The sequence below is a fragment of the Cyrtonyx montezumae genome, unplaced genomic scaffold (genome assembly GCF_038088225.1).
Source record: "Cyrtonyx montezumae isolate F1298 unplaced genomic scaffold, pur_monq_1.0 scaffold_1, whole genome shotgun sequence".
Classification (NCBI taxonomy): Eukaryota; Metazoa; Chordata; class Aves; order Galliformes; family Odontophoridae; genus Cyrtonyx; species Cyrtonyx montezumae.
The window spans coordinates 19,683,509-19,707,784 of NW_027071825.1; the positions used below are offsets into that span (position 1 = coordinate 19,683,509).

General features: G+C 35.9%; 1 protein-coding gene across 4 annotated transcripts in view; it reads right to left on the reverse strand.

Moving 5' to 3' along the window:
- CAMSAP2 (calmodulin regulated spectrin associated protein family member 2) overlaps positions 1 to 24,276 on the reverse strand; it is a 69,743-nt gene continuing 45,467 nt past the window's right edge. For 2 of the 4 annotated variants that reach the window (XM_065742850.1, XM_065742866.1), the window contains 12 exons: positions 21,748 to 21,887; positions 15,625 to 15,718; positions 14,413 to 14,506; positions 12,536 to 12,606; positions 11,842 to 11,911; positions 8,905 to 11,116; positions 7,732 to 7,868; positions 7,038 to 7,258; positions 5,889 to 5,988; positions 5,178 to 5,293; positions 4,206 to 4,324; positions 1 to 3,298 (listed from right to left, as the gene is read on the reverse strand). In XM_065742850.1, coding sequence (XP_065598922.1) covers positions 2,993 to 3,298; positions 4,206 to 4,324; positions 5,178 to 5,293; positions 5,889 to 5,988; positions 7,038 to 7,258; positions 7,732 to 7,868; positions 8,905 to 11,116; positions 11,842 to 11,911; positions 12,536 to 12,606; positions 14,413 to 14,506; positions 15,625 to 15,718; positions 21,748 to 21,887 — 3,680 coding nt within the window. In that variant the 3' untranslated portion in view covers positions 1 to 2,992. The remainder of the gene's footprint in view (positions 3,299 to 4,205; positions 4,325 to 5,177; positions 5,294 to 5,888; positions 5,989 to 7,037; positions 7,259 to 7,731; positions 7,869 to 8,904; positions 11,117 to 11,841; positions 11,912 to 12,535; positions 12,607 to 14,412; positions 14,507 to 15,624; positions 15,719 to 21,747; positions 21,888 to 24,276) is intronic. The other 2 variants (XM_065742873.1, XM_065742858.1) reach the window with 1 other exon arrangement.

A 24,276-nucleotide genomic window follows, 5' to 3' on the forward strand; every position in this document is an offset into this window, starting at 1 on the left:
TACACCTTTGGTGCCATGCTTTTATTTAAATGAAAGGAAAAAACTACAACAGTACCACATAAGTAGCAATGACAATATTTTACAGCACAGCATTTGAAAAAGTATGGAAGCTATGCTCCATAGAAGTGGACAAGTAAGCACACAATACACTGTACATTTTTCAACAGTGCCCATTAAATCAATTAAATAGCTGAATTTGGCTTTAAACAGCCAAATAATAAAAACTAACAGTCACTCTAAAATAAAATTAACAAAAAAAATCAGTAGCTGTTGTGACTGTTAGAATAGGAAATTTTGCTCCAAAAACTAACATGATAGTTTGGCAATTCAGTCATAGCAACAATAGTAATACCCCTGATGAAAGCACCAGTGTGTTCTGAAAAGGTCAGTGATAAATACTGGCCTTCATGGAAAGCTTCCTTTTCATTTTAACGTTTTCAATTCATTTTAATTTTTTATTTTTTAAACACGATCCCAACCACAGACCCATTGTAATTAGAAAATCTGCAGGCTTAAAAAGGAAAAGCATGTTGAGCTTTACTTTTCCTGTATTAAGTAAAACTTTATACTGCGAGCAAGGAACTTTTCAACTGCATTATTCACATTCTACTTTTAAGCAGTGCACATATCTTTAACCTGTTGACAAGTGTAAATTTCATTCATACATTCAGATATATTTAAAATGAATCAAATAATTCCTCAGTTATGTACTTAAACTCACTCTGATTAGGTTAATGTGTGCATGTCCTTACGGTGTTGCAAATTACCATTTAAATCACAGTACACGTTTTAGAAATAAAAATCCTCCCATTATTAAACTTCTTGTGAAGTTCTTCGACGTGTGTAAGAGTTGATTCCAAGCTTCTGGTTTCTTGTATCACTGTATATTATACACAATTTTGTAGGGCAATTCAAGATGTCCCTACAATGGTATTCGTAGGAACTGTCTCACAGGCAGAATGTGCAAACGCTCTTTCCCCCATTTAATATTATTTATAGCTATATACACAATATGTATACACTTGAAATATGAGTTACATATCCTGGTGATATACATGCAAACAATAGGAATCAGCTAACCACAAATAATTTTGAGCCACAAACATATTAAACATATATTTTAAAGTGTTTGTTCTTTTTTTTTTCTTTTTTACAGATTTAACAAATATACATAAATATAAGAACATAAATTACAGTAAAACTGACAGCATTTTTGAGAAAATATTTGTAACCCAGATGCATTGATGCCTAAGGCTTTATAATAATTTAAAAAAGTACTGTTCTAAACTGCTTAATGGTATCTCATTCAGGTGCATCTTTATATAAGTAACTGAGTACATCATAGTAGTGAGGCATTGTTTCCCTCAAAGCACTTTAATGAGAGAAAGATGAACTTAATTTTAGTGTCCCTATGAAAGAGAATGGAGAACACAATTGTAGCACAACACTGTCTTATGTTAATGTAGTTGTCACAACACTGAAACAGAACAGAATCAAAAATCATTCAAGTCTTTTCCTGAGAATGAGATTTTTTCCCCCAACAAATCCTCTGTTGTACATAATCAAAACAGCCACAGATGTAGGGGAGGCTTCAAGTTTGTAGGTTTTTTTTGTTTGCTTTCAGAACAGTGCTATGCTAAAAGCAAATTATAAGAGAAACACTGAAACGGAATGGTAACCTGTTAAATAATCAAACACTGTTTTGAAACAAAATGCAGCCCTTTGTAAATAATACTGAAATATGCTTTATTTTTGTAAATGGTCACATTATCAATTAATTGAAATGTGCCTTAGGCCATTTTTGCCATATGTATTGATACTTGTTAAGTGTTACAAACCATCATCCGACAGCATACGTCAAGAAAAGAATGCACTAAGATACTGCAAATTCTGGAATCAGTTGTCTATTCCCTGGAAAACTGTTCAGATTTAAAACTGATCTGAAGGCAGAAAGAATGAACAGTGACCTAAATCTTAAAGTCAGTGGCAACTAGATACGGTGCTCCCAAAAGATCTGTGTGTCAGTGCATTCTGCGATTCTTCTGAATATTCTTAGTGTTCTGTCAGGAAAATATCAGGGATCTAGTTCTGATTCTTTCACAAGTTTTTATTCCTCTCACAGAGACACAGTAACTGTGTGCTCACTCTTTATCTACAACAATGCAAAATAATGCACACTTGCTTAAACTGTTTTATAGGTCTGCCAAATCGTTTTGCTTTGCGTTTAATAGGATTATGAACATGCACACAGTCAGTCATCAGTTCTCAGATGGTAACTTACTAGGACAGGAATCACTCCATTATTCAAATACAGCCTGACCTGCTAAATAATTCATTTGAAAGGAATTCTAAAATAACTCAAAGATTTTTGCTTTACTGTTTAGTCTATAAGCAAATGGGTATTATTTAATTGAAACAGAATTATAATTACTTAGGAGAATGAGCTGATTTTATTACAGTACTCAATGAGGATTTTGCAGAACAGACCCGTTCAGCTGTTTTTCTGTGATGTATAACATTATAGAGTCTTTAGTGTAAGAGTCAATATGCAAAGTTCAATGGTACTGAGGATATTAGGAAGTATTTCTCTCTCTGAAGAGAGAAAGAAAGAAATTTCAAGACGAGCACAAATACAAACATATAAGGCAACGGATATAAAAAAAATGTAGTTTGATTCACTAAAGATGAACATTCAGTGCTTCAGTGTATCTAAACAAAATACAGAGCAGACATACTCTATATATTGTATTAGCACATACAGATCTCCACACAAGTCAAACATTTCTGTAATCACTCAAAGTGTTCACTTAAGCGACAATCTTCTGCACTCCTAAACACTGTGTTTACATTCCAGTTGGACATGAGAATAGAACTTTGTGTCCAGTTTTAAGCTCTAAGAGTCTTGTTGGCAACTAGAGATCTATTTCCTATAGGCAGTAAAGATGAAGTGCAAGTTTATCATAATTGTCTGAAGCGAAATTTCTCCCATCTACTATGCCTTGGTGGGTAAAAGTTTCTTCGGAGTTACGGGTCTCTTGGTTTGCCACAAATGGCTGTGAATGGTAATTGCATCAACACTGGCAGACAAAGTTTTAGCAGGTATGTGGCTAAACTGCTTTCTGTCAGAGTTGTATTTATACAGTCCCTCAATCATTTTCTTTGTGATAGATTTGGGGCCTATCCCTATTAATTTATTAATTTCTTCAGTATCAGGGCAGTATGTATACAGAGATCTGAACTGGCAGCCTGAATCCCGGAACAAGATTAAGAAATTATTGGCATCAGATTTCTCCATTTCCTTTAAAAGAAAGAAAGAAAGAAAAATTCACAATATGAACATTGCATTGTAGCTAGGAAACATTCAAAATTATCACTGTCATTTTGAATTTGTTTTCTATCAGAGATGAAACTTATGTGCAACCCTTTCTGTTAAAACATTTTTTTTCAATCATTATAATTTGCTAAGCAAGTTTAGGAACAGGAAATATACATTTGTACATATGTGCCTAAAAGATCTGCCAGTGCTAAAATGGGTTTCAGTCATCCCTAAATGCATTCAAGCTGGTCAAGTTAACAAGTCAGCTGATAAGCACGAAGCAAAGATTCTTCAGTAGCTGAAATCTCCAAATTCCTACTCCACCCAACACAATTTCTGTGAGATTTGCTCTGAATATTTATGCTGCATTCTAAAAAAAGTTTGACCACTTTAGAGCTATCCTCTCCTGAGGTTTCTAGGAGTTATTTTGCTCTCACACTTGAGTCTGTATTGACTTCTCACTTGCTATTTCCAAAATTAGCTTTTGTTACAAGGGTACCAATATGAGGATCCTTATGAATAAAATCAGTATTTTTCAAGTTGTGAAATGCAAGTGTGTGAGCAGATGATAACAATCTTCATACTAAAGTTCCCACATGAAACAGATAGTAGCTACTAGTTAATTAACGTGCCTTTTAATTAATTCAGCTTCCCATATTATGCTGCACGTCCAATGTGGTAAGCTGTTGTTTTTTCAGTACTAGAGAACCTTACTGTCCACAGAGGAAACAAGCCACAGAAATTACTCAAACCTTTTAATAAGAGCTGATGTAATCTCAGAAAAAGCTTCCTTTCAGTATTTGCATTTACACTCAAGTGTCTTCCTAGTGTCTTAAGCATGGTTTGACGTAGGCATTTATGCTTGAGAGGAAAGAACACCCTCCCTTACCTCCAGTATCTTTTTCTTTTGACCTTCATTTACTTTTCCAGCCAAGCAGCAATGTGCCAGAGCATTCTGAATTATATACTTATTGGATTTAGCACTGGGTTCTTTGAAAAGCTTTGGTCCTTTGGGGAAAAAATGACAAGTCAGCTAATTTAAAAACAGCCCAACAAAGAGATACTTTAAATACTGTGAGTACTTTTTCCATTAACCTTTTGCATGAAAACACAAATCCAGAAATAAATTAGAATTGGGCTAGAGTTCACAAATTTCACAAGTAAATAAAACGCCACTCTTTTGCTACTAATAAACATTTACCATCACAAACAGAGCTACACTGGCCCATCAATCACACATGAACTCTCTAGAAGTTGACATAAAATACTTAGTGTTATTTTACTATTTAACATACAAAGTAATATTAGGTGGGCAAAAACAGTCTTTGTAATGATGATGGTGCAAGGTCTTTGCAATATTGTATGGTATACATTTAGACACAATGGATGAAGACACCATTACTTTTTGATTCCTGATAAAATAAAGAATTAGAAGTCAGACTATGAAGTTTGTAATAAACCATGAAGAATCCATTTAGAAACAAAGGTCCAGAATATTTAACTTCACATTATTAAGAGAACTATTTTTCTGTTGCAATTTTGTTTTTGCTTTTTGTAACTATTCTAAATTGAGCTTAAATTTCAGCTCTTCTTGCCTTGTTGGACAGATCAAAATGCACAGGGTAACTTTTGAGTCCATCTGCTGTTCTAAGCCTAACTGCAGTTCACAAACGCTACTGAGACAGAACCTTTATTTTGAGCTTAAAATTTTCGTCTTGCTTTATAACCGTGTTTTAGATAGTTTAACTTCTATGGAAGCATCCTCACAAAGTTTTAAGACTGCAAACGCAGACAACCAAAACATTTTCATGTGCAGAACCACCAATAGCCAGGTACATTTCTGAATATTGCTGTCACTGACCTGTGTACTCTGTAGCAGAGGCAACTGAAGAAGTTGTAGATGCATTTTCCCAATCTTTTTCTCCATTACGACTACCACAGCGACTCGGAGATAAGAAACCTTCCACAGACTCAGATCTAAACATTTATTAGAAAAACGATTTTAAAAACTACAATATTCAAAGAATAAACTTGTGTTCTATAAAAACTATTTTTACATCCATTTCACATGAAGGAGACTTCAAACTTGTTTCTGAAATGTACTGCGTGTGATTACACAGTTCTGTAATTCTGCAAGATTCTGTGATCTCTCATTTCAATTTCTGATAACTATTAATGCAAAATAGATTCTTGTATTCAGAAAAGCCTAGAATTCCAGTGAACACAATTATTTCCTGTACTACCACTTAGAGGAAATCACAGACAAGAAGTTACTATGTCAAGATAGAAAAGAAGCTACGTAGATACACATAGCACACAGGTTTAATAAAATATTTACAAGCTGAGACTTAACTACAAGCAGGTGAATTCAAGAGGCCACAATTTCGCCCCATTTATAGCTGTTTACTTGATATAATTAGTGAAATAAATGACGATTTTTTTTCCTAATGCCTGAGAGTGGAAACCATTAATATCTTGCATCACAAAAATATACTTGTTCTTGAGTAGGAAAATTAATGCTAATTTTATACAATTATTATTTTTTTTTAAGAAATGGTTCTCTCAGCTTTACCTTGGCGTTCTCTTGCCTGACTGCACACTCTCATTGTCCCCTGTATTCAGCGATGCCAGTGAAAGACTAGATACTGAAAAAACACGATAAAGCTGTGAACCTGGATAAAAACAAAGTTAAAGCTTAAAAACCTATGCAAGTAGCATAGCAGAGTCTGTTCATTAGACCCAACACCAGCATCCAAAGTTTAAGTGCTTTTCCATACACAGTTCTTACTCCAATATATGATATACCTGCATGCATATTTGGTGCACTTTACCTCAACACTTTCTGGCACCCAGCCATTTGCAGCCATCTGGGATAGCCTGCAACTAGCATTAATGTGAAGCATGAACATGGGGCACTATGCTAATCAGTGAGTGCAATGGTAGTTAAAAAGCTCTTATTAATAAAAAAAAAGAAACAACTTAAGAGATTTAATTTAAAGCTTAGACTGGACTACTGGAAATAGTTTAGATTTCACTGAAGATGGAGGGAAGCTGCTAGAGCAAATGTAGTAACATAACAAGGCTATAACAAAAAGGATAACAGCAGTCTGGTTACTATTTTCTAATTGGTCTGGTTACCTTTTTCTAATTGGAAATTGGCAACATTTCTTTCAATCACTACTGCAGTCATTTGATATCTAAATGAATGCTAAACTGTTCCACCTGGTTGGTGCTGCTGTAACGCTCATAACTGCATATGCGACAGCTAAGCAACTGAAGCAGAATAAAAATACAAAATATTAAAGTAAAATTCAGTTCTGTCTGTATTAAGCAGGAGCCTAAGTACTCTTAATTTATAGTGACCATATTATTTATCCATCTCCTTTCTGCCAAGTGTTACTCATTTTTAGTTTGTCAGGTGCAAGGAGAGATTCGTGACTGGTAAGAGTACATGTGTGTGTATGAAACTTGTTGCATATATTGCTGTTTCTGTGGGTTTTCATATTGTTAAACATTTCTGTTTCTTGATATATGCACACATGCATAGCAAGTAAGTGACATTCATCTTTTCATTTTTATTGACAAATTTTGCTCTCCAGTTTTGACATGGGCAGCATCAGTTTAGCACAGGACACTTCTAAATGCATGTGCTTGTTAGTACCAAAACCTAAGCTGGTGTTTTAGCATGAACAGACTCTTTTTCCACAGGAACATGGGTTACCTGGTGGACCTTTGACTGGTGTCTTAGGTGATTCAATGTGATCCCTATGAATAGATTTTGGACGTGGCTTTTTTTGTTTGATTGACAGGGAACGTGGTTTTATAACAGTATCCATTTCTTCCATAAGCTTTAGTTGTTTCCTTCTCATGTATTCTTGCTTAATGAATTCTCGCCGTGCTCGTTCATCCTCCTTTTTCTGACGTTCTTCTTCTGTTTTGCGTCTGAAGAAATCACAGATAAATTCAACAGTAGCAACTTTCCAAGTTAACAGTTATAGCTAGCATGTTGCCAATGACGAAAACACAAGCATTAGATTTTCAGAATGTTAGAGTTCTCCGACATCAATAAGAGGAACAGAAGAACTTGCCCTTGTACATTTGTGCAGACTGAAGCCCAAATTGATAAGCTCTCCCTCAGAATATCAAGTGTAGGACAGGGTAACAATCCGAGGAGCATCAGTCAGGTCAGCAGGGCTCATGTTGAATCTAAGCTATGGACTGCGGCCACCTGCTGATTTTACAGGACCAGCTGGCACATGTCTTCAGCTAGGCTCCTAATCACATCTGGCTCCAGGATTAAATAGCCTTGGATACATTAAGATGAATTATTTGACATGCAAATTACGCTTTTAAATATGACATTTCTATGTTCGTGGTTACCGGTCATTTGGATCAGAATACGTCATTAGTTTTACCTCGTCTCTTCTTTCTTATGTTCTAGCTCTGCTTCCAGCTGCTGCTTTCGAAGCAGAGTTTCTCTTTCTCTTCTCAAACGTTTCTCCAATAATGCTGCTCGTTTCATTGCCATATCATTTTCTGCCTTTTGATCATCCTAGCAACAACAGTATTTGAAGGAAAAAGGACCCGAATATTAAGATGTCTACATTAATCAACAGATTTTGTCAAGTCATTAGGCACTTAACTGTGTAGACTGGGTTGCAATATCTTAATACAGTTTGGAGGTAATTAGAAATAAATTAATTTCAAAAGATTTATCTTAAGAATACTAAAAAGGAATTTTTACTTCCAAAGTGAAACAAAATTGAACACTGGGATGAAAATAACTGCTAAGTGAAATGTTCCAGTTTAGAGTCAGACCCCATATTGCATAAACTCCTACATTTAGCTTTGGAAGTTTCTGTGTATAAAGAGATGAAAGGAATTTATCACAAAGAGCAATAACAAGGCAGCATATAAAATTACTTCTGCTGATCAAGCCAGTTGTTCTCTTAGAACTGAGGAATGATCCTAGACAAGTAGGGCACATCTCTCTTCACCTCTTGTTGCAACATTTTGAGGTATTCCAAGGTGGAAATTCTAAATCTTTCTGGCTTTCATTGTCTAGATGTCCCTCTCACTATGTGCATTATTGCTAAAAGCCCGCATCAATATAACTTTCAATTTCAAAAGGGAGTCTCAAAAGACTGTACTCCCACAGCTAGCCATCAGAGAGAGAAATGCTCTTCAAAGGGCAACTGAGACGTTCAACTGAGGCTGTACTTGACAAGCTTTTAATTATTCTTGGGCAGAGAACAGGGAAGTACGAGTTGGAGTGATAAGTAGGCATATTTAATTAAGGTCACAAAAGCTTACATTCAAAATAAATCTACGTTCAGCACACATCTTCCTCACCAAAACCCCCAAACACTCTTCCATGACTATGAAAGGCCACGCTAAGAAGTGCAATGCACTAGAATCAGACCACTCCTACGATGTCAATTAGTCATCAAGTGCAGAAGGTATGTTTGCACATTTATAGTTGCTTTGACTTCAGTACAAAGCCATTACTGAACTGCCATATCTCAACAAAGTAGTTCCCCTTCAGAGGAAGCTGTGTAGCAAACATGCACATTAGTTAGTTTTCTTACCTTAAAAAAGAATCCACAACACACTTTCTGGTCATCCTCAAATTGTTCTCTATCACTCTCACCTTCGTATTTCTCAACAGATACTTCCTTTTTTTCTGGTGGCTTCAAATCTGATAAGGAAACTTCAATTAAGTTAGCTGTTTTGGGAGCTGCTGTTGGTAATATTGGTTGACTTAGCTGATCTTCATTTGGGGTGAGGCAGACAGTTTCTACGATGGGCTGAGATAATACTTCAGAAACATTAGATTCAAGGGGTTTAATCTCCTTTTCCTCCAACTTCCGTTCACACTTTTTCAGAAACTTTGGTCCTTCTTCTTTTGCTACCTCTTCTGTAGGCTTGACTTCCTTCAAAAGACTTCCCTTCAACTGAGGTTCATCTAGATGTTCACCATCGTCTCCAAAGCAAACAAACGATCTAGTTTGAATGGGAACCTGACTTGGAGAAAATCTTCTCAAGCGAGGAAGACTATCCACAGACCTTGGGGCAGTCAAGGTACGATTTAGAGGTGTAATTTTCAATTCATTTGGCCTAGGAGTCCTTGGCATTTTTATGTGAAAAGATGCATTCTTCCTGTTGGATGACTGCGGAGATTGATGTGTAGAGCGAGGAGATTCCTGTGAGAAAGGTGCAATGGGAGATGGAGCTCCCGTTTGCCTTGATGAAGACTTAAACTCCCGAAGTTGCTTCTGAGGAGAGGGCTGAGGAGGAGAAATAACCCAAGCCTGCTGCTCTCTCATCTGCATCAACATCTCTTGTTGAAGGGAGAGACGTTGCATTTCTTGTTGTAGAAAGTGTAAGGAAGAATTTAGTTTTTCAATAGATTTGGTATATTCTAAGATATCACCTTCATTAAAATTTTCTTCTGAGGGGCTAGCTAAATTCCACTGCTTTTCAGTATCCATAGGAGTAGCAGGAGACTTAGACCATTTGTTGTGAGAACTTTCAGGGTTTTCTTTTATTACTTCTGAAGGTTTATTGGTTTGTTCATCTGCTTTTTGAGTTTCTCTTTCTTTCACTCTATTACTGTCAGTGAATATCTTCTCATCTTCAGCTCCTGCTGCTTCTTCTCGGAGAGGTGATACTCCATCACCTTTCTTTTTCACAATATTAAGAAATGCTGTTCTTCCCATTTTCTGCCGCTGCTTTGTGAAAGCAGCTTCAACTTTCTTCTTCTGGGCTTCAATCGCTCGCCTCTTTTCCTCCAGCTTCATCCTAAGATGTACCAGTTCTGAAGCCAGTAAGTGTGTAGTGTCTCTTCCCTGGGGAACAGATGCCTCCTCAGGAATGTGAGTCCAAGCAACTACATGAGGAATATTCAGCTCAGAACCTTCTGGTGTGGTTTTCTGTGAACTGCTTCCACTGCTTCTACTATCTGCATGATTCAACTTCCTGAATTTCTGCTCTGCAAAGCTAGTCATTTTAACTCCTGAACTTGAAGAAGCACTGCTGCCAGCCTGAGATTTGGTACTTACTGAGCTGGGACAGGGACTTAATTGATCCCTATGATTGCTAGCTCTTACATCATAATCCTGAAGAAATTTAGATGGTTCTTCCATGTCAGAGTCCATGCTTACAGTATAATCTCTTAAAGAAGAATCCTCATCCATAGTCTCTGGAATATCTTCCGAAGGAACGTGTATTCCAGTATCTACTTCTGTATTGTCAGTCACAGGACTTAAAGCACCTTTTGTGTCTGTGATCAGATCAGGGGTAGACTGATTTGGTTTGATGTTTGAATTCAAGATGCTCATTTCCTGATTGTGAAGAAAGAAGCCATTTGTAATTTGGTCTGTCTGGGTAACTCTGGGAGATTTTTCAGTGTCATGAATTATCTGTAAAGCCTCTTCAATTGTTGGTGTTTCAATCTGATTGCCAAAATCATCCAGAATGGCTCTGTTTTGCAAAGCTCCATTTGGAAACCTGCAGTGACTGCTCTCATTGGCATTTCTTTGATTAGTGGTAAAAGACTGATTGGTCTTTGTGTCCTTATGAACTACTGTGTCTCCTTCCTCTTCAATATCTTGATTTTCCTCTTCTCCATTTACTGGTCTGAAGGATAGATTTTTTCTAATATGTTTGGGCACACGGTTATTGTTTAATGTAAGGCCTTCGTTGCTCACAGATCTAGTAATACCTCTGTTTGGAGAAGATACTGGAATGCTTTTTTCTTTGTCAAAAGAAATATCAAATGAAACTCCATGTAATGATGACCTAACAGAGATAAGAGCAAAGGAAATAAATGAGCAACTAATGATTAATAACAAAATATTCATATTTGTTCTACAAGTTATTTTAAGACCGTAGTATTAAATGGACTGTTATGTGTACCGTATTTCAACCAGCACAATTCACAGACAGAATACATTAAAAATGCAAAATAAAATAGAATAGAATAACACTTTCTTTAGAGCTAGCCAGTGCTTTTTAGTAGCTTGGAGTAAGTTTGAAACACTTCAAGAATATAAAAACTGCCAGTCTAGATCAGAACGAAGGTGTGAAAAGACAACTTAGACTTGCAGAATAATCCTTCATTTTAACTCTTACTATTTTCATTTTAGTTTACATCCTATACATTCAGAGTTTATGATTGGTCTAACTGAAAAAGGAGACATCTCCAGCCTTACTGTTCTTACTATATACAAAGTAATACCAGTTTTTATACTATTTGTTGATACTACTGAACTCATTAACAATGTGACTCAACTCGTTTGGCTAACTGTAGTAGGTAAATGTAAATGTATTTAACATTAATAATTTAAATAATAATTTATTTCTAAAGATTGTTTTCTATTACTGAGTTCTTATCCCATGATACAGTTTTCCTTTCACTTTCTACTTTTATAAACTAATTACAAGATTTTGAAACTGCAAATCACAATCAAGAATATACAATACACAATCAGTTTTGAATCAATTCTTAAAGTAAGACCACTTACCTTTTTTCTTTTGGCCACGTCCCTACATAGCCATCTACGTAAGACATTGATGTGGACCTTCTGATGACTCCTAAGTGAAATTAAAATGGAATCCAAGATAATATCAACATGACTTCTCATAGCAGTTACCTTCTGTTGCTTTAATAAATTAGTCTCACTACTTAGAACACTGCAACAGCAGAACTTTGTTTTTTTGTTCAGCTTGAGAAATTGAGTTAATTAGTTTCATCCTGTATAGATATGCTATACTCCTTAGACATCAAAGAACGTATTATTGAGTAAAATATAGAATCATAGAAGTGTTTTAGTTGGAAGGGACCTTTAAAGGTCATCTAGTTCAATTCCCCTGCAACAAAGAGGGACACATACAGCTGTCAGGTGGCTCAGAGTCTAGTCTAGCCTAACCTTCAATGTCTGCAGGAATGGGGCATCCACCACACCTTTCTGGGCAGTTGCACCATCATAGAAAGCCACAGAAGTTTGGTCAGACAGGACTTGTCCTCAGTGAAACTAGTAGTACTTCCCCATTTGTATATTTTATGAATTACAGAACTGATTCACTATCCCTTTGTATAACACTCTCCCAGTGACAACTGGCATGGATAAGTTTAGAAGAAATTTAAATAAGGTAGCAATTTACTCAGAGAATGACATCTTGTCTTATTACCCCTTAAATCCATTTGCAAAATGTTACCTGGGACAGATGAATAAGGCTGCTGGGGTATATGCAGTTGGTGAGAAGGTGCATAACTTGGACTTTCCAATCTATAAAGCAAGAAACACTAACTTAGAAGTAATACATCAAAAGCCACTTTACAAAAGAACAGTGAGACTTCATGTCCTGTGTCAACAAAAGATTTACTTTCTCAGACAAGGGAGAAAGTAAGGTGTAATTCTCCTCTTGAAGCATTAATTAGAAGGAGCATGCTATATTATTACCTTTAATGAGACCCAATGTAGATAGACACAAAATCAAAATGCTATTTCTCTTACAGAAATGGGCACAGAGCGGTGCTGGTTTTCTTAATGTACTTGCCTCCTGATAATATTTCAAGTAAATGTCACTGTTAGGAAATTCTCATTTTTGGGTTTGATTTAGCAACAACATAATCAAACTGAGTGATTGCAGCTAATACCGCCCTCTTCACACAACTCTCTTTTCTGTTGCTTAATCTGACATTTTTAATTTGTGTTTGAACTGCAGCATGTGTGAGGAACAGATAAAGGAGATTCCGTGCCAGATATAGTAAGTACAATAATAATACTAAGCACTAGAACAGAGGTTCAAAGGTTCTCTCTGCCTCTAGTTAAAACAGATTTTTTTTGTTCACAGAGAAGGTTTGTAATAGACTAGCTGTTTTAATCCAGAATAGGCTTTCATAATTCAGTGATTTGAACCAGGCACTTCAGTACCGAGCACAGACATGCATAAAAATGCATGCTTTTGTATGTAAAACGTGTACAGAAGTCAGACTTCAAAACATGGAGGATTAAATCCTTTCATGTTCTGAATTTTGTTCACTGATTAAAAGCACACTCCCAAACTCTCTTTTTTCAATAATGAACTTTCAAGATCTTTGCCCAGTACTTTTATAGTTTATATACAGTATGCTTTAGAAATGCTTCTAAATAATATTTGTCAATTTAAAGAAAGAATTGTTATAGTATACAAACCATTTTCTGTAAGTATATATTAAAACTACACAAAAGAGTTTCTCATTAATGCATGATTTTCGGTGTTAATAACACTGTACATGAGCTAAACATACCTGTTTTAAATGGAATTTGAGATTTCCAAGTAAGCTTTTAAATCAATATTCATCTTATCTTAATAAAAGTATGCACTTAATCCAGCAGCATCTGAAAATCTGTTTTACCACAAGAAAATCTACATGCTTCATTTTCTCTCAGGAGAAGACTGATTTTGGCACCAAGACTGTGGCTCCATGGCAACTCAGACATCGTAACTGCTTGCTGCCTCAGTCCTACTCCTCCTCTGTGCTGCTCTGGCTCTCCACTGGAGTCTGCTCTGAGTCATTGCTGCAATTCAGCCAGCAAAAAAAAATTACTTTCTCTGTCTAGGTTACTATTTTTTTCTGTCACTGTGTTCTGAAGTGACTATGTCATACAGAAAAGCAGGCAAGAATGTCCAGTTGGAACAAGAATGAAAGCCAGGATCAAGACATCCTGCAGTCAGGGCGGTCTTGGCTAATGGGAACTCCAGCCTACACATTACATTTCTAGCATCAGAAATAACATCTCAGGCCTCTTTTTCATCATTCAATGCTATGAAATAACACCAAGTTATATAAAGAACATCAGTTTATGTATAAAGATATAGCTCTTTCTACTATTTACAGGTTGCTTTCATAATACTCCAGCACCAAACCATACCCATCACTTTCAGAGAAACTGAACAAGTGTTGCAATGAGATTGCAGAATATGCTATCCACCAACCATAGACTTCACAATGAGTTTTACTGAACATCCGGGAAAAATAACATTGGTGGCTCCCTCTACCCTGTCAAGAGAAAGACTCTGAAAGAGTACTGCTGACTCTCTGGCTTTACCTGGCTACAAATTCGGAACCACATGGGCCATCCACATAATTTCTTCTGTTAGCATTCAAACTGTGAGCAGAAGCTGCATCTTTTACAGGTTCAGCTGCCAGGAAGAACAAAGCTCAAGTTACCATAGTTTAGAACTCAGTTAACATCTAGAGCAGAAAAGCTGTCTGAAATAATCTGAACTAATTATTTCCAAAGATTTAAAAAATGTTCAGGGGTTCCATTATATAGATTAAAGAAGCAGTCACTTCCTTTCAGGTTTACCTTTTCCACAGTTTTCACTTTGGCACTGATTAAGACAATGGAGAATGAAAAACAGACTGGAGAAGGTAAAGGAAGAAATAAAAAAAATTGACACTTTACTATTATTTTTAAATAAATAATAAAAATATTTAATTGTTCTTATATTCTTAATTATTCTTATTCTCAAATAGATTATTTTCTCTTAGAAAAGACTTTATTCCCCAAAAACCTACACTGACTTTCCATTTAGGGAACAGTATTTTGGCCATATCTTATATCTCATAGCTACAGTAGCTAGCAATGTTAAAAAAAAAAACAAAAAAAAACAGATCTTAATGTGTTATAAATTATGTAAACAAGCAGACAAAAAAGTTGTTCGAGTCACACGAAAGAATTCACTTCCCAGCTCTTGGAGAGACAACCATAGTACTATTATATGAACGTTTAAACTACCATGACCTCTAAGTTTACTATCTCTAGATCTACTTGAGACCTGGATTTTTTAATCTATAAATTTACTGATAAGAGACTGTGCTTGCATCCAGGTGCAAAATGCAAGCCTACAGTTACCTATTTACCTACTTTCTCCAGATTTATGTTTATTTTTTCTTTTAATATCTCTTCCTCAGGCATACAAGTTTTTCAGGCTAAATTCCGATCCTGGCTCCTTATTCTGAATATTATCTCTGCACAGGCATAATGGATTCTAGGCTTATTTAGGTCAGGAAAATATGCAAATGATAACACCACTATAATTTAAATGAAGCTTTTGTAGTAAACAACAAAATCTAATTATGATTTATGAGATGAGATGAAGATTAGCATGAGGAAAGAGTACTTTGCTTCTTTAAGGGGGTGGTACAATGCTAAATCCTGTTAACTAAAATATTCACAGTATTTGGGAACTTAATGCTATCTCGACTCACAAATATTAAAAACATGCATTTCAAAAACAATCCTTTGTATAATTACCTTGGGGATGCACAACAACACGAGGTTGTACAAATGATGGCTTCACCACTTCAAACCACCAGAACAGTTCTGCCATGAACACCATGTAGTTGCTCTATAGGAAAAATAATCAGATAAATGTATGTTAAAACATAACCCTTAACTGCAAACAAACTGAAGAAACAGCACTTGGGATATACCTCTGATTCATCCAGTTTAAATTCACATCACTATTGTTGCTTCCTTAGACAATGTGATTGGTAATAGTGACCTGTAGCACATCTATCTAACACCCATAATTTGACCAGATTGTAATTGTTTGGGTCAGTGTTTCACGATGAGCATGTATTCGGGCCTGATGACTGGCAGGCAGGGTAGGGAAGCATAGGATGGGTGGAAAAGGGTGCCTGTCATGTTGGCTAGCCATTTCCACACATAGAAAAAGAAAAAAAGAATAGAGAAAAGCCCAGAGAAAGTAAAATCAGCAGAACAGGGCTTCTATTTTAACTTTTTCCAGATAAAAAGATCTCTAGTTGGCTCAGATATATATGACTGTAAGGTTTGTAAGCTTTCTGTTGTTAATTCCCCAGCTAGCAGCTGTATTTTTCAGTAGAAAGACACCTCAAGTTTTGGACTGCAACATCTGACAAAAGCACTAAAAGGAATATCAATTAAGACACAAATTACAGGCATTAGGGGTAAGAATATTTTTCTCAAATATACTAAAATTTACAAAAGAAATGTTTAAAAATAAATGAGATAATCCCAATTCTGTACCAGTAGATTTCAAAATGTAATTTTAAACATCTATTTGACATTGTTGATTCAGATTTATTTTTCCTGGACATTTCTAATGCAGCTAAGCCTCCACTTCAGAGAAGGGATACTCTTTGAATGAAAGCTGCTCATGCACTTTAGTAGACAGTGAAGGGATCAGCCAGATGTTGCCACAGTTATTAAAGACAAGCTATGAATAGATCAGGGGAAACACTACCTTGGCTTGTTCAGCACTACCGAAACTGAATGTGGAATGAGGAAGGACACATAGCAAAACCTTTTCTGTGCAAGCTAAATGCTAACTGTAGCATCCTGATATGGTTAGAAAAGAATATGCGTAAACAGAAAAATGATATGTATTTTTCAGGCAAAATATAGTCTTTAATATTACAATTTCTATGCCATCTATTAATACTTTCAGCCTTCCTTCCCCTCCAACTTGAAGATTTTTTCACTTGAAATAATTCTTACTACTAAAGTAATTATAAAATATTCTAATAATAGCTTTGTTCCCATCTAAAATTGTATGACATTTTAATTCTGTAGTTCTTATTTTTATGTGGAGATGCTGCATTGAATAGCGTGGCTGTTCTATGAAGGACTCATATTTCTTCTGAAAATATCTTCTATGCAGTCCTGAGCTGCTGAAATAAAGCTTGCTTTTCTGTAACACAAAGTGGTATACTTACAAAAGAAAAGTGAAAGTGTTGGCTGCACAGATGATTTAGAATTCAGGCTGTATTAGATGTTTTGTGATGAAATATCACAATGCAAACTGCATTTTCCCTCATGTTATTTGCAGTCAGAAAAGTATGTTAACCATAAACAAAGGGGAAGACAGATTATCAATAGCTTAATTTTTTTTTTTTTGGAGAAACTAATTGTGGGTCTGCGGTAATACTGCTAACCAGTGCTGGAAACAACACGGACATTATTTCCACAGATTCTGCCTTGATCAAGCCAAGACAAGTTCTAATAGCTTGTCATATGATTACTACATGCACATACACACAGAAACATTCAGAAACATAACAGTATTATTAGCTCAAAAACCACCCCACAACTAAGCTCTGAACAGCTCACGCAGGCCGAGAAACACTGATCAGCAGATGGCAGACTCGCAGCTTCACATTCACTACAACAATCTGACGTAATTTTTTCACTTTTGTATTTCCACCTTATATGCACAGTGACCATTGCATGTAGTAAGACATAACAGTAGCTGCATTTTCTCTATTGTGCCTTCTGCTATCGGAAGACCTTCTGAAAAAGAGGATCCCCTACTTGTAATGGAAAGGTCTGGAGTCATTACTTGCTTCTGCATCCAAGGAAGACATAAGCCAGTTTGTTTTATGAAAGTTTATATTAAAAAGATAAATTTTCTCTTGAATATCTCTGTTCTCAACATACGCCATGGAAATTAAGGAAAACAGAAACAGCACATCCAATCTTGCCACTTAAATTAAGCTACATCCCTTGTAATATTCATAGGTTTTAGATCTATACACTTGGTGAACAGCTACAAGTTCATAAATATGAACCACACAAATCACTTATAATCAGACTAGAATCCAATACTTTTCATTGGAAAAGCAGCCTTAGATGCATTAGGAATTTTCTCAAAATGAACATAAAAAAAACACTGTAAAATTCAAATCACAATGCATGTTAGGATCTCTGCTCTGTAGGCCAGGAAAGTATGCTACCTCAAATGCAAATCCATGGTTTGCATGTATTGAAGCATCAACACGAATGCATCAAGGTCAAAGAGAACTGGGGTGTTTCAAAGTCTGTGGAAAAGGCCCTTTTGCATCTCATCCATGTGCTACATGTTTGCCTTGTGTCCCACTACAGCTTAACAAATGCCACAACAATTCAAGTTGAAGATTCTAGTACATCTTATTCTGGATCAGGACAAAGAAGCAGTACAACCAGACAACTAACATCAGCAGAATAAAACCCCACTGCTTCCCTTCAAATAATGACTGAGGAGTGTTTGGTTCCTCCTGGGAGGGAAATCCCTTAAACTGTTCATGGGTTGAACCTTCCTTTTCACTCCTGATCTGCATTCCTCCTAAACCAGCCAAGATGGGAAGGTAGACCCTGTGCTAGCCCCACCATCAGGATGCTAAGTGCCTCACCAAGCGCAGCCAGCTGCTCTCACAAGTCCTTACAGAGCGTGGATGCACACTTAACATGGGCTTACACAAGGTAGCAGCCTAATCTGCACTGCTGCCTTGAGATAAGAGGGAAAGCTGCACAGCACTACTGGAAGAAGCCCAGTCCTTAATTTCTAGGATTAACCTACATGATATATACAAACATCATTTTTTCACATCCCAGAGGACACACATTATAGCTTCTACTCATGTCATCAGTGAAGTCGCCAACTACTTTACATAAGAAAGTGCATGGATTCAGAACTGCTCAAATGTGACACATTTTAACTACAAAACAAGTCTTGAGATATTCTAATACTCCTTCTCAAATCAGCAGATACTCTCCAGTGTTAAAAAAAAAAAAAAAAAGAAGCTCTGGAACCAGGTTCTCCACTTGGCTTACCAGGCCTTTGTCAGCACAAACATTTGCTCTGTCAGCTCTTGTTAGTAACTAAGTGCAAAATAAGGTACCCATGTGCTTAATTCAGATTCTAAACAGTTCAGACTCTGGCCCACACTCAGGTCAGAGTAACCTCCTTTTCAGATGAGAGGCAGCAATCATGTCTCACGACTTTCATACAGAAACCTTTCATTCACCTGAATAAAAGTGCCCACTCTGGAAGTTTGGGTGAATCAATTCTTAGTTATCAGAAAACAGCAGCCAAATATAAGAACCATATGTGCTGAGCAATAGCACATGAAAGTCTCTCAAGAACCCAGATGTTGCAGATGCTCACGGTCCTGAAACCGTGAGAACTCAGAACAGCAGGAGCTGGACAAACTTGCGCAGGACCACGAGAGGCACCAACAATAGGCTGTATAATGCTAACCACATGAAGAAAGCAGGAGCTGCTCTGTGCAGACCAGCTACACAAATTCATTATATATACCTACATACACCTCTATTGAGAGAGGAGGCCTCTTGAGAGATCTCTCTGGACAGCTTCCAAAAAGCCACTAGTGGGTTATCATGATCCCTGTTTCTGGGAGGACACTGTGTCGGCTTCCCGAGCATCACTCCAACCCTTTGAAAATAACTGAGTACGCACACAAGTGTGAGTTGTATGAGGAAATGAATGCATTATGTGAATAGCTGTCTGCTTGTAATAATGAATCTACTCTATTATAATGGCAGTTAAATTAAGAGAAAGTGTTCTTGTATTGTGATCCATCTCACACTGACTACAATCCAAGAGTGTATGGTATGCACTCTGTGCATCAACACTTAGCACAAAGTCATGATACCTAGTGTAATTTCAAAGGCCAGCACTGTCATACCAAAAACTCCACTTTACTTTTCTCTTGAAGATTTTTCCAGCAGCATAACAGTGGTTTGATTCTTTTCTATTATTTCTGACACCATTAAAAGTCTAACAGACTTTTACACAAGAAGAATCATAGTGCCACCTATTGAACAGTATGGGTCATTCTGAAAATAAAGAGAAATTTTGGTTGACTGACATCTGAAACCACGATGCTGTAAGTCTTAAAACTAAAAATTAAACTGGTCTACAAGATTCATATATCTCAGTGTGTAATGTTTAAAATATCTGTTAGCAAGACAAGTTTTTTTCAAAGTGACAATAAAATTCTTCAGGGAATATATACATTTCTTAAAACCCCCTCTGATCAGATGCACTGTAAAGCTTAGAAACAGCTCCTTTAACTGTGCATTTATTTTGAAAGTAAATTATTCTTAACACTGGAAAAAGAGAGTTTATAGCACTAGACAAAGTTTCCATGTCAGTGTTCAAAAGAAAAACTTGGCAGTCCAACTCTGTAGAATTTATATCTAAATAAGTATCCACACCACAGCAACTTGTAAAAACATGGTCACAAAAGGGCCTTCTCAGTCCTAGACATACTCTAAATCTTTGAAAAAACTCTAAATTCCTTTAAAGACACCATTCAGAAACAGCAAAATTATTGAGCCTGTAGCATTTTAGAAGTATTAAGTCTGACACACTGGGATATTGAGAAAATATTTAAACTAAGCTTCTTTATACTGGCTTGTGAAGTAATCCAAACCAGTACCTTCCAATATACCTGTAGGACCACACAGGAAATGGCAGACAAGAGAGGCTGCAATACAACAGCCTTGTTTCAAGTACATAGGTAAATTACTTTATATGAAATTTTAAAGCACCAAAAGTTGATTGAAAGCAGCCACTAGACAGCTTCACATACACAAAACGAAACAGCAACGGCTAAGTAGTCTAGACTTAGAGGGGCTGGTCCTGCCTTACTCATCCTGGCAGCTTATTACTTATTTGAAAAGGACTGGGTTCAACCCTACAGGAGACAGCAAAGCTGTCTGCATTTGGGCTCTGGCTTCTGTGACTCAGCTTGTGCAAGTGCTGTAAAAATCATAAAAAACAGTGAAGTGACCCAGATATTTAGAAACCAATTACAGACCATCTGCAATGGATATGCTGACTCCATAAAAATAATACCTCATTCCCTAAAGGCAGGCCAACAAGAATCTTAAGCAAACAAAGCATTTATACAGAAACAAATCTTAGAAAAACACAATAATGAAGAACTAAAGTTACAATTGGACATTCCACAGTGTTTAAAAACAACAGAATAACCAAATGATTTTAACTTTCTAAAATGATTAGAATCTTAGAACGACGAAAAATGCTTAACTGCTTGTTTAAAAATAGTATTTGCTGGACTTGAGTCCCTGTTTATTTTTTTCATTGAAATTAACCCAGAAGAGCAAAACCTGAACAAAAATAAACAGTACACAAAACAGAGAACATTTAGCAAAGTAAAAAAAATCTTTCAGGTTAAAAACCCATGAAATCGCTGTACACACATAAATGAATAATGACAATGTGCAATAATTCTATGAACTACTCAAAATTTTGCACTTTTGTGTCTTAAAAATTGAAACTAATGCAGACTGCTACTTCAGATTTTAACCAACAGTAAGAAAGACAAAATGTGAAATCATTTTGCACAAAATCAAAGTTGGTATAAATGTATTCTTTTTCAAATAGCCTAAAATTAGTAGAACTGCCCAAAGAAAGTAGTTTTACATCCTGCTGAAATTTGCTGCTTGCTATACCACAAAACATGCAATACAGTCTTCCACTCAGCTGTATAGCAGCAGATCAAAAGGCTTCATATGCTGTTAGAAAAAAAGTGAAAATGGAAGCAGTGTCCACAGGGCTTTCTGCTTATTCAATTCTTTATTTTTTACCTTTACTGAAGAAGCTGCATAGAGCATATCTTCAAGACTGAAATGGCAACACTGGTTAAGGTATTCCTGACAAAATTCTTGAATCAACTGTAGGTTATATAGGCTGTCAGCCAAAGACATTGTCTCTTTCAAACAAATATCTAAAAAAGAAGAACAGAAGCAAAGATTAGATATATAGATCCTGACCTGCATGCAGTAAAGTGCTTTTGTTCGATTCTGGAGCATTTCTGGATAAATCCAAACTTGGTTTTTGTTTTTCTGCATAAAGAGATTTATTCTTTTATTTCAGAATCTTAAGAATTGAGAATACTGTATTTCATATGAATACAGCTTCGTATCTTTAGATATTTTTCTAAACTTTTTTTAAACTGTTGAAAAGTCTATTTTTTCTGCTTTCACTTTTATGAAATGGAAGTTACTTACACAATTAAAAGACAATATTTAATTGACAAAAAAAATCTTTTTGTTTAGAATTTCTATACAGGAATGCACGCTTTTTCACAAAGCTTTCTTCACATGCAGAGTATATTTTAATGCTATTAAGTCTGAATTTTCCTATAAATGCAGCATCACTTTAGTCTTAACATGTTTGGTACTGTGTATTTGGTTGTTCAATATGAATCTTTACAGAGATCAAAAGCCTCTGATTCATGAAATACCATCCTTATGTTTCAAGATGCTACTGTACAACAAAGCACTGATAGCAGTGAATAGAATTGTGCAGTTATACAGCACGCTGTAACTAGCTTCTGCCCAGATAACTGCTTGGTTCTCTTTTTATGACTTGGAAGATTAAGTACAAGAAAAGCCATTGTAAAGAGGAAAACTGAAGATAAGTAAACATACTTCCAGAACATTTCTTTTTTTTTTTTTTCCCCTAAAGCAACAGTGGACAACAGAGCTTCAGGTAACAGTTTTAAAGTGCATAAGCTTCTAGTTGTCCTTGGATAAAGAATCTATTTGGATGCTAGCAGGATAAGGGCTCCCATCCTGAGGGACCCAGAAATATTCCATCACTCCAACCAATTCCCTATATAATACTGATGGAAAAAAACATTTGACTAAACTGACCAAAATGAGATTAAGTTTAGTAATGCAAAATTCCAAACTCATGCATTTTATCTAATAAAATATTATTGTGATTTACTAGCTGAAATTGATACAGAGAAGGTATCATGCATTAACTCATGTAAAGTTAGTTTGCAAGCTTTCAGCATCACACAGCTATGAAAAAAAGCAAATTAAACTAGAACGCCTCAGCAAATGTGTTTCTAGGAGCAACGGGGAAGTCATGGTACAAGGCAGTAATGAGACGCCAGTCTGGATTTCTGTGTACAATTAAGACCATTCACATTCAAGAAAGATGAACCAAAGGTAGACTAGTTGCAGAAAAAACTACTGAAGACAATAACAAGAATGGAAATCCATTTCATAAGGGGAGACTGAAAAGGCTGGGCTCGGTAGCCTGAGCAAAACAACAGAAAGAAAACATATCAAAGCTAAATACATCAGATGAGAAGAACCTATTCAAGTTAAGGATGCTGCTGTAGAACAACAAATGCACATAGACAAGCTACAAGCACATTTCAGCAGGAAACAAGAGTAAGACTTAAAATCATGAAAGAAGTGGAGCTCTGCAACAGTCTGAAGAGAAGTACAGATTTTAAAAAGCTAGACAGTTTTAAGATTGAACATGATAAGTCATGAAAGGAATTATGTAATTTTAAGCAATAGCCGATCTTTTGTCTCACTTACACAGACAGTCTTTTTCCTAGAAGAAAACCTAGGTTTGAAAGTTAAATTAAGTCTTAATGAGAAGAAAGCATTTATTTTAGAGCTCTGTAGTCTGGATTCATATTTTTCTCCCTGTTATTAGTGCATTTTTAAGCACTTTTGCATATGCATTTTAGTTATCTGCCTTCCTCAGTTCTAGTACAGAATAAAATCTTGGTGAAATCTAACACGTATCAAATGTAGTATTATCTGAACACAGGGAAGACTGGCAAAGTGTCTTACAGTATTTCTATTTACTTAGAGTATCTTTCAATTTATTTCTGAGACAATGGCACACATTTTTATGTCTGTAGGGGAAGATACCTATCAAACATTAAAGCTGAAGTTCAAAGACGACAAGTGTCTTTAGTATTGCAATATGTTGAAAGACAGATGCTGGAGGAATCTGCTGTTAAGTATATATGCCATCCTGAAATTGTATAAAAGAGCCTTTGGACAGTATATATTACAGTCATACCAAAAACAGTAAGGAATTAGGTGTTACCCAGTTTAAACACAACCCAAATACTAACTTTTCTCAAATCATATACAATTGCATATATTTGGCTGCAACATTTATATAAACTCAAAGTTGTATTTCTGAAAATTCACAAGCCAAAGAAGAATGATGAATGTATTCATCTTAGAGTCTTTAATCTTCAAAGCCTACTGGGCTGGAAGCTTCCTATAAAGTGGTTGTGCATTTGAATTCCATATTCCAGGACCTTTATATCCTTGTTCATATTCCTGGATTTC